Source organism: Rattus rattus, chromosome 8 (assembly GCF_011064425.1).
Source record: "Rattus rattus isolate New Zealand chromosome 8, Rrattus_CSIRO_v1, whole genome shotgun sequence".
NCBI lineage: Eukaryota > Metazoa > Chordata > Mammalia > Rodentia > Muridae > Rattus > Rattus rattus.
Window position 1 is genome coordinate 62,317,108 of NC_046161.1, and position 14,981 is coordinate 62,332,088.

The 14,981-nt window shown below is 42.6% G+C and overlaps 1 protein-coding gene across 2 annotated transcripts in view; it reads left to right on the top strand.

The window, feature by feature from the left end:
- Positions 1-14,981, top strand: part of Vps13c (vacuolar protein sorting 13 homolog C) — a 152,171-nt gene that overhangs the window by 107,040 nt on the left and 30,150 nt on the right. For both annotated transcript variants that reach the window (XM_032910561.1, XM_032910562.1), the window contains 14 exons: positions 429-794; positions 1,085-1,171; positions 1,733-1,882; positions 2,077-2,341; positions 4,294-4,454; positions 5,532-5,653; positions 6,310-6,604; positions 7,946-8,335; positions 9,700-9,804; positions 10,460-10,624; positions 11,273-11,401; positions 11,667-11,800; positions 12,435-12,561; positions 14,093-14,328. In XM_032910561.1, coding sequence (XP_032766452.1) covers positions 429-794; positions 1,085-1,171; positions 1,733-1,882; positions 2,077-2,341; positions 4,294-4,454; positions 5,532-5,653; positions 6,310-6,604; positions 7,946-8,335; positions 9,700-9,804; positions 10,460-10,624; positions 11,273-11,401; positions 11,667-11,800; positions 12,435-12,561; positions 14,093-14,328 — 2,732 coding nt within the window. The remainder of the gene's footprint in view (positions 1-428; positions 795-1,084; positions 1,172-1,732; positions 1,883-2,076; positions 2,342-4,293; positions 4,455-5,531; positions 5,654-6,309; positions 6,605-7,945; positions 8,336-9,699; positions 9,805-10,459; positions 10,625-11,272; positions 11,402-11,666; positions 11,801-12,434; positions 12,562-14,092; positions 14,329-14,981) is intronic.

Consider the following 14,981-nt stretch of genomic DNA (forward strand, 5'->3'; position numbering starts at 1 on the left):
TGAGCAGGTGTAATTTCCTAGGACTTGGGGTATAATAAATTGCCCTCCATCTCAGCCTCCTGCTTCTGACCTTGATTAGTAAAATTAACTAGGAATACAGTGAAAAGTTCGGTGTGTGTGTGTGTGTGTGTGTGTGTGTGTGTGTGTGTGTGTGTGTGTGTTTGTGAGATGACATTATCTGATTCTGAATTATTAGTTTCTCCATTGGGTTTTGACTGTTGACACAACATGAATTACTTAATTCCAGACCACTGGAGCAGAAATCCTTGTGTAGTTCATTGAATTCCTGTTTTCTTATTTTTCTTTGTTCAGAAATATTTATGATATTTAAATTTAAGTTACTTAATTGCTAACTTTTAAATCATATATTTTAATTCTCATTTGGAAAGGAATCTAATCTAAATATTTTTCTGCTCTCCTTTTCAAAGATCTCACCTATAATCCTTAATACTGTGATGACAATCATGGCTGCTTTGTCTCCAAAGACCAAGGAGGAGGAACAGAAAGACACTGCTAAGGAGAAGGACAATCTCTGGGCCATCAAATCTATTACCGATTATAACTCTTGGTTTCTTGGGGTTGACATGGCAACAGAAGCAACAGAAAGTTTCAGAGACTTTGAGCATACACAGATAGAGGAAAATTGTGTGGTCGCTGTGGAGTCAGTTCAAGTCACCTTAGAGTGTGGCCTTGGCCATCGAACTGTGCCCTTGTTACTGGCAGAGTCTAGGTTCTCTGGAAATATTAAAAACTGGACTTCTCTAATGGCGGCTGCTGCTGACATGACACTAGAGGTATGGCCACATTGGAAAGTACCATTGTAGAAGGAGGATGCACGACTGTAGGAAGTGCATAGTCTTATGCTTAATGTGATGCTGTAGAATTATCCGTGTTTGTTATTCTTAAAGTCTCTTGCTTAGTAATTCATGGCAGTCGAGCAGTGGGAGGGGGAACTATGTTGTGTTTTATATGTGTTTCTTTAGGTGGGGTTTTCAAACGTCTTTTGATATAAAGCAGTAGCTGATTGTATAATTATGTGATTGATGTTGAACAATCAAGTAATCGATGTCTTTTGCCATCCCAGGTTCACTATTATAATGAGACCCATGCTGTTTGGGAGCCACTGATCGAAAGAGTGGAGGGGAAAACACCATGGAGCCTAAAGCTTAATGTAAGGAAGCCAGTGCTTATGCCCAGCCTGATGCCCGGAGCCGTCCTGCTAGAGGAGATTTAAGTTCAGGGATTTTCAAAATTTGGTCTAGGGTCTGGGAAACGCCTTAAAGTTCTTGAGGCTGTAACTCCCTCACAGTAACAGTGAGACATCACACTGCTCCTGTCTCCTCATGAGTGTACAGTTGACTTCTGGAGAGACTGAATACAGAGTTCAGCAGGCGGAACGTGTAGCGGAAGTGAGCATCACCTGCTCCCTGCTGGCCCTCTAGACACTCGTCCAGACCGCTATTCATATTTACGTTTTCAAGATTGTTTCCCACTAAAACGCCTGGGCTGCCTCGGCGGTTGGTTGAGCATTTCCGTCCCATGGCCATGTGCAGAGAGAAGGCTACCATTCTTTGCTCAATCACAGAGCTGCTCATATGGTTGCAAATGAGATCCTTGAGGATCCGTATTCTAAGATGCGCAGTTCAGCCGAATCCCTCCTTCCGTGTTCAGCCTTTAACAGCTACCCTTGATTAGTTGGCTGGTAAATTCTGTGTGCTGTTTATCTCCCTAGGTAAAGAAGAACCCTCTCCAGGATAAAAGTTTGATGCCAGGAGACGACTTTATCCCTGAGCCACACACAGCAGTTCATATTTCTTCGGGAGCCACGATGAACATCACAATATCCAAAAGTTGTCTTAATGTTTTCAACAATTTAGCAAAAGTATGTGTGATTCTAGTCTGGAACATTTCATGTAGGATTTAGGAAAGAAACTTGTATGGATTGGGTTTTGTTTGTTTGTTTGTTTGTTTTGTTTTTTGTCACCAAAATAAATTTCAGAAAACATGTAGCCATGCTAAAGAGCTCCTAGAAGTAAGTACATTGCTGAAGTTTCACTGGGCTGCGTTCCTTTGCAGGGCTTCTCTGAGGGAGCGGCTTCTACTTTTGACTACTCTCTGAAAGACAGGGCTCCTTTTACAGTCAGAAATGCCCTGGGTATTCCCATGAAGGTGCAGCCCAATCGGAACCTCAGGGTGATGGGCTCCCCTGAGAAGAGTGACGTTTATGATGTGGGCGCAGGTCAGCATTTGGAGCTGGAGTACGCCAGCCTGGAACCTTCTCGGCAAGGAAAGCTGTCGCTTCTGAGCCGACAGGAGAGCACTTTCTTCACCCTGACCTTTGGTATGTATGCTGCGCTCTGTTTTCAGAGCTTCGCAGGGATAGGGCAGTGCGTTTTTGATAAAGCATCCAGTGCCATTTTGCCAAAGATATCCTGGGAGACAGTCGTCAGGGTTTCCAATAAATAGTTATAATTCATGCGGATTTCTTCTAAACATAAGATAGACTTTAATAAGAGCCTTATAAAGCTTGATTATGCCCTAAATAGTAAGTATTATGTTTCCAAAAGGATGAACATTCAGTTAGGAGAGAAAAGCGGCCATACTCAGAAGTAAAGTATTCACGGTAATGTTGCCATTGCGAAGACAGGGAAATTATTATCTAGTTGAAAGAATAAAAAAAAAGTTTAATTTTATTTTACTTTATTTTAATTTGTTTGCTCCGTGTTTTTGTTAGTTATTTACTTTACATCTCGATCGCAGCTTCCCCTCCCTCCTTTGCCCCTAATCCCTCCCTCTCACCTCATCTCTCCCACCACCACCCCATCTACCCTTCCTTCCCTTCTCAGAAAAGGGGAGGCTTCCCATGGGTATCAGCCAGCCCTGGCATATCAAGTTGCAGTGAGACTATACACATCTTCTATTGAGGCTAGGGCAGCCGTGTTAGGGATCCCCCTAACATGTTGTCAGACAGAGCCTCCGTTCCCACTTTAGGAGTCCCATGAAGTCCAAGCTGCACAGCTCTTGCATATATGCAGAGGGCCCAGGTCCGTCCTATGCATGCACTCTGGTTGGCACTTGAGTCTCTGTGAGCCCCTATTTTGAAGATGTTAGTTGATTTTGTAGGTTTTCTTCTTGTGTCCTTGACCCCTCTAGCTCCCACAATCCTTCCTCCCCCTCTTCCTTAGGAGTCCCCAAGCTCTGCCTAATGTTTGGCTGTGGGTCTCTGCGTCAGTTCCCATCAGTTGCTAGACTCCTGGCTGCAACTGTAGCAGAATGTTGTTAGTAGTGTCAGTAGTGGCCTCCTCTCATGGCATGGGTCTTAAGCTGGGCCACTCATTGATTTGCCCTTCCCTCAAGTTCTGCTCCATCTTTTACCCCTGCACATCTTGTAGGCAGGACAAATTGTGGGTCTAAGGTTTTGTGGCTGGGTTGGGGTCCTAATCTCTCCATTGGAAGTCTTGCCTGGTTACAGGAGATGGCTGCACATCCCCCATTGCTAGGAGTCCTAGCTAGGGCCACTCTCATAGATTCCCTGGGAGTTTCCATTGTCCTAAGTTTCTAGCTCATTCTGGAGATGCTTCCCACCATCCCCGCCCCTACCAGTCTGTTGTCTCTCCCAGTATTCACTCCCTTACTGCTCCACCCACCTTATCCCTCCTGTTCCCATTCCCACCCCTCCCCCATCCATTTCCAGGGTCTGTTCTATTTCCCTTCTCAGGGAGATTCAAGCATCCCCACTTGGGCCCTCCTTGTTACTGAGCTTCTGTGGATCTGTGGTTTATGGCAAGGTTATCCTGTACTTTATGACTAATATCCGCTTATATTTGCATACACACCATGTTTGACTTTTTGGGTCTGTGTTACCTCTCTCAGGGTGATCTTTTCTATTTGTTTTAGCACACTTACTTCTTCATTGCTTGTAGCAAAAGTTTTATATTAGTAATTGTTTTTCTTTTTTTATCTCAGAATCTTAGAAAAACATATTTCTAGTAATGAGAAAACATACCCTTGTTATTACTGTGAGGAGTAACTATTTTAAGTTATTTATTTTATGATGTTTTTCATGCATGTATGTCTGTGTACCATGCATACCTGGTATCCTTGGAGACCAGAAGAGGACCTTGGATCCTCTATCGCTGGTATTACAGATGGTTGTGAGCTACCATGTGGGTGCTGGGAATCAAACCCAGGTCCTCAGCAAGAACACATGTACCTTTAACTGCTGAGCCATTTCTCCAGGTCAGGGTTGGTTATTATTAAAACATAGATATATCTAATTCTCTTCCTCTTCAGTACCACATGGCTATACAGAAGTGGCTAGTGTTCCTGTTGCCAGGCCTGGTCGGAGATTGTATAATGTACGGAATCCCAGTGCCAGCCGTTCGGATTCTGTGTTGGTGCAAATTGATGCTACAGAAGGCAATAAGGTGGTCACTCTCCGCTCGCCTCTGCAGGTAATGCTGTAAGGTAATGTGTCCCCTTGGGAGTGCCAGGCAGAATTCAGTCATTTAGCTGAGACTGGGATGTGCAGTAAGCAACTCTCATTATTCAGAAATAAATGCCAAAGTGAAGCAGAGTCTGCTGCTACCCCACTCTGTTAGTGTGGTTTATCTTACATGGCTTGAAAAGCAGGTGTGTATGTATGTATGTATGTATGTATGTATGTATGTATGTATGTATGTATTTACTTACCTATGTAAGACCAGTTTTACTGGCCACAAACCCATAAGCATTTAGTATTTTTCTTCAGAGATTTGAAACATTTAAACATCTAAACATTATTATGTTCCTTTGGAAATTTCAAACTTAGACGCTATGATAATGGTTGATTGTCAAGTAGGATAGCCACACGCTCTTAGTATACCATCACTTGAGGCCGTATTTTTTTCTGATGTGTGTGAGATGTTTGGAATGACCTCATGTAAAAAAAGAAAGAGAAAAGCAGTTTAATCTATATAAACATTTTTCTTTCTGCTCTTCTGGTTATACTAAACCTTTTAGTGTTTCCGGCATTAACTCCAGGCTTCAGTATGTGTCAGTGTAAGGAACACTTCTCCCCACATAACTTGTGCATACAGATTGGGACTCATCTACGATTTGGAACCCTTTTTAAGTTGTTTTTAGCTCCAGCACAGAGCCCAGCACAGAGCCCAGCGCAGTCAGGGAAAGATTTCCATGTCTTTTCTGGTTTCTTTGTCACATGGTATGTTAAAGGGAGGTTGTAATGGAGAAAACATGGCTGAAATCTTCATGAGTGGTACATCTTCAATGGTGGCGTAGACTAACTGTATACACATGTCATATGTAGATGATGTGGCAATGTCGATTTGGAACTGTCACTTAAACATTGAGCGACACTTAATCATAGTGTTTATAGGTAATACTTAGATACCTAAATATTGTTGGTAGCCAATGATAATAACTTCCAATATTAAGTTGAAACTTCTCAGATCTAAAATAAATGTGTGTGCTACTAATGCTTTCTATTCAGCTAATATATAATTTTAAAAGTTATATATCTATGTCAACAGATTAAAAACCACTTCTCAATAGCATTCATCATCTACAAATTTGTCAAGAATGTTAAGCTGCTGGAGCGCATTGGGATAGTGAAACCCGAGGAAGAGTTCCATGTGCCTTTGGATTCCTACAGGTGTGCATGCCTGTGTATGTGCACGCCTGTGCATGTGTGCACGCCTGTGCATGTGCTTAGCTTCCAAATGGGCTGCAGGTCGGCAGAGCTGGTATGGATGGCTGGCACTGCTGAAGAGGTTAAGGATTTTTAGGGTCTTAGAGGGTGCTGGGATAGAGTCCAGAGGGTGAGTGCACACGTTAGCATGCGGTGTACGGAGACACTCTAGTGAGTCCTGTGAATCTGTACAATGAATGTGGGTTGTTAGTTACATAAAGGAAACAAGCTCGTGTATTCTTAGTTTTATGAATTGAATCTCTAGTTTAGGGAGAGTAGCCTTGCATTTTTATTGTTCTAATCATACCACAGCCATTTTTAGGACACATAGAATTTATTCTTTTGATCAGAAATACATGTTATCATTGAATTTACAATATAATTTCTTCATCTGGTATTTGATACTTTGTAATTTTCTAAGAGTATATATTTTATTAGCTTGCCTTTATAGTTAAAATGAAACTATTTCAAGTTGTCCTTCCTCCATCAGTAGCTTTGTTGCTTGGTGCATATTCTTAACTTTCTTAGCAGTGGTTTCTATGTTTGTAAGAATATCGGTACCCACCTTATAGAGAGATCGTGAAGAGTCTGAGGTTCTTTCCCATGCCTTCTGCCTGTAGATGCCAGTTGTATGTTCAGCCGGCTGGCAGCTTAGAGCAGCAGTACACACAGTCCACCACGTACATTTCCTGGAAAGAGGAGCTTCACCGTAGCAGGGAGGTCAGGTGCATGTTGCAGTGTCCTGCAGTAGAAGTCAACTTCTTACCGCTCATCGTGAACACGGTCGCCCTGCCCGATGAGCTGAGCTACATCAGTGCCCACGGGGAAGACTGGGATCCAGCCTACATTATTCATCTTTACCCTCCTCTCACCTTGCGGAACCTTCTCCCGTATTCGATAAGATACTTACTTGAGGTATGGTCCTGCATTTGGTATTATTATTGCTATTATTATGCAGTGTAAATTCTCATTGTTCCATGGTGTTAGCGTAAGTTGGTGTTTCATGTTTCTAAGATGTGTTTATTATAGCTAACCTAGCGCAGCATCAGTGGTTAGGCCTCATACTGTGTGTTTTCTGTATTAGCATGCTTCAGTTCTCACAGTGGCTTTGGTAGTGGGTTCAGTCCTTTGGCCCTTGCTACCGAGTCATAAAGGGATCAAGGGTCTGATCCAAGGTCTGATAGACAGTGGTAAAGCTGGGATTTACGCCTTAGCTGTTCAGCTTTCCCCTTTTCTTTGTTGTGCCTACCACCAATTAAAAGCCTAAACCATCTTTTTATTATGTTGTCTTGTTATCTAAAGGAGGGAAAGATGTAAACAGGGAAATATCTCATCCTGATGTTTGCCTTAAAGTTTGTGCTGAAAATAAAATTCACTATTTGCCATGTGAGCACATGGTGTATTATAAATATAATCAAATTTTTACATTATAAATATAATTAAATTACACACTCTATGATGTTTTAAAATGCAACAACCTAAGGAGTGTTTGGGACCTAAATGATTCATTTTCTTTAGCAAACACTGATCCATTCCTGAGTTATAGAGACAGAAGTTAAATAAATGACCCAAATATCATCCATATAAAGAAATTCTCAGTAAGGGAGCCCGGTTCCTATTGTTAGCATTCATAGTTTTAAAAGACTTTTTTTTAAGTGTGTACGTGTTCATGACTGAGGGCAGTGTCCAAGCAGTCAGAAGAAGGTCTGTTTCCTGGAGTTGGGAGTAGCAGGTGGTGGTAAGCCACTGGATGTAGTGCTGGGGGCTGATGTGGCAGTGGTTTCTCATGTCAGGTCCTCTGCAAGACCAGTAACGATGACCCATCTCTCCAGCCCTAGCATTCATTTTTAAAGCAGATCTACCTTGCTCAGCATGACTTTTGTGGTTCTGTAATTATAGCAGCCATGAGCCATGGTATAGGAATAGAGGATGAAACTGATGTCCAATAGTTCAAGTGGCTCATTTTATAATCCAGCTCTGATGGGAATAGCTGGATTCCAAGATCCAGTCTTTGATTCTTGACATAGACACAGGTTTTTCTCAAAACTTAGGCTGGTTTGCCTACAGGATAGCAAGAAGACACTCCCACTGTGGCTGTGAAAGAGGGTTTCCTTCGGAATTCTAGGAATCGCTGAGAATTTCTAACATATAAGCATGGTTAGACTTGGCGGTCAGGCTTCCTCGGACTGTTGAAGATACAGATTTTGTTAGTAAAGAGTGTACTCAATAAACTTGGTTTTGTGTGGTTGTTTTTAGGGAACTGCAGAAGCCCATGAACTGGCAGAAGGCAGCTCTGCGGACGTTCTGCACTCGCGGATCAGTGGCGAGATCATAGAGTTAGTCCTGGTGAAATACCTGGGCAAGAACTGGAACGGACACTTCCGCATTTGCGACACACTTCCCGAGTTCTTCCTCGTGTGCTTTTCCTCAGACACCGCAGAAGTGTTGACTGTTGACCTGTCAGTTCACGTCAGACGAATTGGCTGCCGGATGGAGCTGTCTGTCTTTAGCCCCTACTGGCTAATTAACAAAACCTCTCGGGTTCTCCAGTATCGCTCTGAGGAGATACATGTCAAACACCCAGCTGATTTCAGGGACATCATTTTATTCTCTTTCAAGAAGAAGAACATTTTTAGTAAAAACAAGGTATGCTCTAGCAAGTTAAAATAGGAAAGCTACTAAATCTAGAGAGACTTGGGAATTTAAAAGCATGCTTGGCTGTGCGTGCATCGCTCTTGGTATAAATTAAGTCCAAGAAGACTCTGAAGACTGCAGATTCTAGATGGACATTAGGAACTTGCCGCAGCAGTCAGCTGAAGCAGGGCTCCTCAGATGACTGTTGTCCCTGAAGTTCTGCTGCATGAAACAGCTTTGTTTTATTTTATTTCCTGCTCCTGTGCTGCTATGGCATGAGCAACACTCAGCACTTGAATTGGGCCTCCTGTGATTCCTAAGCCAGCCTTTAGGAAGAAGCCCCGTGTCCAAGCGTGGTCGGTGCTCACTCTTCCACTTTACGCGTGCTGTGCCCTCCACCCCAATTGCTAGTCCTCCTAACACTACCTATCTTCCCTGTCCTGCCTTAGCTGTCGTTCACTCTTAGACACTGCTCATCACTAATGCACTGAAAATTTTCTGTTTACAGTGACTCTACATGTCCCAGTTCTGTTACTTAGAGTCACGGGTCTCAAATCTCAGTGTCCATTATTGTCACCTAGATGGCTTTGCAATCGTTTGAGGAATCCTGTCTTGGGTTCACTTTCGTGGTTCTGGACAGAGCCTGAGAACGTATGTCTGGAACAGTCTCAGGTGCTGCTGTGGTGTGGGAGCAACTCTTTAGAGTGCAGATCAATTCATGGCATCCATGCCTCTGTGTGGGAGCTTGAGTTGTCCTCGTGCTTTTTATGACCTTGGCGGATGGGTAGGGGTGAGCTGACTACAGGGGCACAGGTCAGTCTCTTCTGAAGACTCCACCTAAATCCCAGAGCTGGAACACCACTGTCCTCTCCCTATTGTGCTTTGCACCTCTTGTGTGGTGTCATAATTATTAGAACCCGCTTCCTTTTATGTTGAGTTCCGTGCTCACTGAAGTGGCTGCTGTGTTCTGTGCTCTAGCCTTCCACAGTGTCTGTCCTTTAGCACCTGCTGAATGATGTGAAAGTTGTCTTTTATTTGATGAAAACTTTGAGAGCTTTTTTATCTGTCATAAACCTGGCATTGGAAAAATTTAGTATTCTGAATCCTTTAAAGTCAACATGAAAGTCATGTCTAAATTCATTTATTTTAATTAAATAATTAAAGATCAATTTTCATTTATTGCCAAGGTAGATGGGATGATCATGACTATACTTCTCTTCTTTGGTGCCCTACACCCATTTAATATGGTTGTGACTGCATTTTTCTGTGTCTAGAGATACTGGAGAATTTTCCAGAAGTGTAGCAATTTTTCTGTGAAGTAAAATTAGTTTCATCTTTTAGGTTTCTTACATGACATTATGTATTCTCTGGTGTAGGTACAGTTAAAAATTTCAACTAGTGCCTGGTCCAATGGTTTCTCACTGGACACCGTGGGAAGTTATGGGTGTGTGAAGTGTCCTGCCACCACTATGGAGTACCTGGTAAGAGCGTCTGCTTCTGACCTTTGGTTGTATTTGCTTTTCCACACTTCAGTGAGCAAGCTGGCTCCTAGAGTGCACAGAAGCCTGAAATCAAAATAGTCTTTGGAAAACTGTCTGTAGATTTCTATGAATACTGTATCAAAGCAGAACTTGAATTTGTCAGAATTTAAACATGTTGAATTCACTGGATTGGGCAACTTTAGTAATATTCAAGATATACTAAAATCGTCATTCCCTATACCCTGTCAGTTATGTCTTAGATCTTAAGCTTGACTATATTGAAAATTTGAATAATCTGATGCCACATGACCCTTTTACTGCTGCTTCAGAATTCTTATTGGTAACAGACAAAGCAATAAAATTTAAGCCTCCTAACTATAAAGCAGTTAACATTTAGATTAAATAAAAAAACTGAACAGTAAATCTGTAGTTACCAATTGTCATCGAGAGTGTGACCTGTGTTCCGTAGTTAATTTCTGATAACGCTGATGTGAGAAGTCAGATCTTTCTCTGAGAGACAGTAGTAGATTGCAGCTCTTATTAGTTACTTTAGTTAAGAATTCCTACTTTATAGATCTTCAGGTTCCTGTGTGAGACCTGTCTTTATTTTTGACTCTGAATAACGAGGAGAATGATCTTTGTTTCCTTCTCTTAGGTCGGGGTTAGCATCAAAATGAGCAGTTTTAATCTCTCACGAATAGTCACTCTGACTCCCTTCTGTACTGTTGCAAACAAGTCCTCTTTAGAACTAGAAGTTGGAGAGATTGCTTCAGATGGTTCCATACCAACCAACAAATGGCACTACATTGCTTCTTCAGAGGTAAATTTCCCTAAGATCTGGCTGATCTATCTATCTGCAGCTCTGAAAGATCTGTATTTCACCCTATCAGAAAATATGTGGTAATATTTACTGTTGGCTCAGTCTAGATGGCTAGTAGTCATTTTCTAGTTATTACCATATGACTAACATTGATGCACGAACTTGGTGAGACAAAGAAGCAAATGCCGTGAAGAGTGGAGATTTCAGGTACACAGGATATAGAGGCATCTTCATCGATAAGCTCTTGAGTTTCTTATAACGGAATTGCTTCAAGTACATATTGATTAATAGATTTTTATTCTGATGAATGCACTTTGGTTTCATGGTTATGTCAGTAGTGGATTTTTCTTGTTTGTTTATTTCTTTTTGGTTTTTTTGTTTGTTTGTTTTTTGTTTTTTTTAATGGGTTCTTGCTGTGTAACCCGGGCTGGCCGTAAACTTAGGAACCTCCTGCTTCAGCTTCTGGGTGTGCCACCCACCCACCCTGTCAGTGTTTTTACTATGAAGTGTAGAGGACATTTAAGTAATTTTAATGATATTTTACTTAAATAAGATTTAACCTTGAAAATTTGATTACCCAGTGTGCTTAATGAGCCAGTGTCTTATGTCATAGCACAGTTTTAAAACCAGTATATACTTGTTTTTCAGTGTATTCCATTTTGGCCTGAAAATTTGTCTGGCAAACTTTGTGTGAGAGTGGTGGGCTACGAAGGCTCTTCCAAGCCATTCTTTTACAACAGACAAGACAATGGCACTTTACTGAGCTTAGAAGATCTGGTGAGTCTTCATATTGTGTAACACAGTGTCTCTGACTTTTAAAAGTTGACTAAACGTATTTCTGTGAGCCATGCTGTAGAGATCTGGAGATTCCTTGTAGGGCTTCTGTGGGCATTTTAATGCCAACATATGTTTGCAAGGACCGGAGCCAGTGAGAACTTCAGAGAGTAAGGGATGTGTCTGTACAGCTGATTGAGTGTGGCCTGGCTCCGTGTAACCGAGAGTCTCAGCCAGAAGCTGAACCCACTTCTTTTTTCTGGAACAGAATGGAGGTATCTTGGTGGATATAAACACTGCTGAACACTCAACGGTCATAACCTTCTCTGACTATCACGAGGGATCTGCGCCTGCTCTGATCATGAACCACACACAGTGGAATGTCCTCACATATAAACAGAGGTAGGAGACAGGTGGCATCAGAGCTCCACTTTGCTTTCCTTGATCCACGGTCCCTTCTGGGAAATGTTGCAGTTTCACACCCCAGATGTCTTCAGACTTTACAACAGTGCTAAGGGGCATGTGGTGTTTATTCCTAATACGCTGTCAAGTTTTGACACAGTATTCCCCAAGCACATTTATATTTCTATAGCAAGACTTACATGTGCCATATGAACTGGGACAAAGAGATGCTATTAAAGATCCCAGTCAGTCCAAATGGTTTTTTTTCTTTTTTTTTTTTTTTTTTTGTCAAATACTTGACAGCAAACCTAAGAAAAAAATCTTTGGACTTGGGGGTCTTTATAAACTTCAGAATGCATACCAAGGACTGTGAAATTATGTATCAAATATTATCCCGCCCTCAGTAGCGTGGTACTGGCAGGTGAACCTATTCTTGTGGTTTTGTGACCGCATCTCTGAGCAGTACTGCACTGCCACGTTCTGTCTGCCCAGGCTTCAGAACTGCTGGCTACACAAAATGTTAGTGTACTTGGTTTGGGGCTGGGCTGTGTGTTACTAACGTAGCAAGTTCATAAAACCTTTGTGGTGTCTCAAGGCCAAGGCATGCTGATATTCCCTCTGTCAACCGTTTCAGTGGGTCCCAGGAGGCACTAGTGTTGCTGCCAGGAGAAACTCGACTCTTTGCCTGGGCAGATCCCACCGGTACCAGGAAACTCACTTGGAGCTATGCAGCCAACTTTGGGGAGCATGATCTCTTGAAGGTACCATCTGATACGGAAGTGCTGTTTTCATGGAACCCAAGTGGATTGAGATGTTTTAAGAAAGTTACTTTTGTGCTTTATATTGCAAACACTTTGTATTAGTTGTTTGTCTGGTTGCTACGATAAAGTACAATGCAAGACATCTGTAAGGAGGAAAGTGTGTGGGTCTCTGTAGTTCATGGTCTGTGGAGGCAGGGAGGTGAGCAGCTGTCACATTGCATCTGAAGTGACGGGAATGCGGGTGCTCAGCCTGCTTTCCCCTTTGGATTCAGGCCAGGACTGCAGCTCCTGGAAGGGTGCTGTCCACATTGAGGTTTGCTTATCGACTTCTATTCGTTTATTTAGAAATTCCCTCATAGACATGTCCAGAGATTTGTCTCCAAGGTGATTCTAGATCCTATCAAGTTGACAATCAGTATAAACAATTACAGGCTCATCCCTGGTCAACCACAGAGCCGACCATTTACTTTTATATACCAGCCTTCCATCCCTTGAACTGTCTTCTGACCATTTAATAAGGCAAAATGCGTTTAGTCAACCTTCACTTCCAGCACTGTTTAGAAATGTGAGCTCTGGACAATCATGAGGAAGTTACATGTTTCCAACATACCATGGCATAGAATAGACATTTATAGTCCAAAAAAGCAGATGATGGCAAAGCATGGAATGATTATACGCAAACAAGAGAACCCAGCAGGGAGAAATGAAATCCTGCAGCTCCATGTCCAGCACTGAGGGCTTGAGGAGGAATCATCTGAGATCTAGAGGGCTGGGTAGCCCTGCACTGGCAGCTCTGCTGCCTGGAGCAGACACAGCCCCTCTTTCTGAGATTTCCACTGCCACTTAGGGTGCCCCCCGCCCCACATGCACACACGCACACAGCTTCTTATGATGACTTCTTAGTGACCTCTCAGCAGGAACTGCTCTCCAGTTTGGAGACAGGTAATCATCTTGCCACACTGGTGCCAGTCAGTCATGCTCAGGATCCTGCTCACTGCCAGTCAGCACTAGCCAGGAACTCAATCTAGGGCGCTACACTGTCGATGATAGGGACAAAAAGGATGTGTGCTTGTTGGCACATATATGAGTATGTGAGTGCATGTACTTACGGATGTAGTAACCCAAAATTGATTACTGATGGTCTTCCTCAGTCATTTCCTACTTCATCAAGAAAGGGTCTCTAATGTGGCTAGCCTAAGTAGCCAGTTTGCCCCAGAATCCTCTGCTTCAGCCTCCAAAGTGCTGGGATCATAGGCAACCGCACACTATGGGCAACAAAACCCTCCTAGCTTTTAAACGGGTTCTAGAGCTCCAAAATTTAGAGCCTGCCTGCAGGATCGGCTTTATCCACTGAGCCATATTCCCAGACTTGGTGAGTGTTACTGTTATTTTTATGTAAGTCAGTTTGATGACTTGAATTCTCTATCTTATAGTCATTTTTTTAAGCTTTTCTGATTTTCCCCAGTTACTATATCCAGTTTTAAGTATGAAAATTCCATACATGTTTAACTGAAAGTCCTTTTTCCCCCAGGATGAGTGTGGTCAGTTTCCATATGATGCGAACATCCAGATCCACTGGGTGTCCTTCCTTGATGGACGTCAGAGGGTTCTGCTTTTCACAGACGATGTTGCTTTGGTTTCCAAAGCACTCCAAGCCGAAGAAATGGAGCAGGCTGATCTTGAGGTAGCCTTGTCGCTCCACAGCCTCGGCCTCTCCCTGGTTAACAACGAAAACAAGCAGGAAGTCTCGTATGTTGGAGTCACCAGGTATATACAGAGGGAGATAAGATGCACGAGTCTTTAAAAGGCCCAGGTTCATAATGCCCACTCAGTGAGAGTATATGCAGACCCATGTTCTCAACTTGACATCTTTACTAAGTGACTGGACTGCCAGGTGATAGGTCCAGACTCACGGACGACTCAGGGACCTTCTGTGCCTTCACGGTATTCATGTCAGTTGGCAGGGAAGAAAGTCAGCCTGTCTGTCAGCCCTTCCTTCCCTCCATGCCTACCTCCCTCCCTCCCTGCTTTCTTCCTTCCCTCCTTCCTTTCCTCCTCCTTCCTTTTTTGTTTTAAAAAGTGAGTTACAAAAAGACATTGAGAAAACTGAAAATAGTATCTGCATCTGCAGTAGAAATTCTTCATTTATGCAGTGGAATTTGGGGAAACTAGTATGCCTTGGGAGAAGCCACTAGAAATAAATTAGAAAAAAATGTTCATAAGGAAAGCAAGGTACACACACACACACACACACACACACACACACACACACACACACACACACTGTATTATGTATTTGAAAGGTTTGGGATATGGGGTTCAAGAATGCTGAGATGATTCACTGTAAGTTAAACGTTTACAGACATTAGTATGTTGGGGAGCACCTCCTAGGAGAGTTCATGTTTCAGCATCAAAGACAA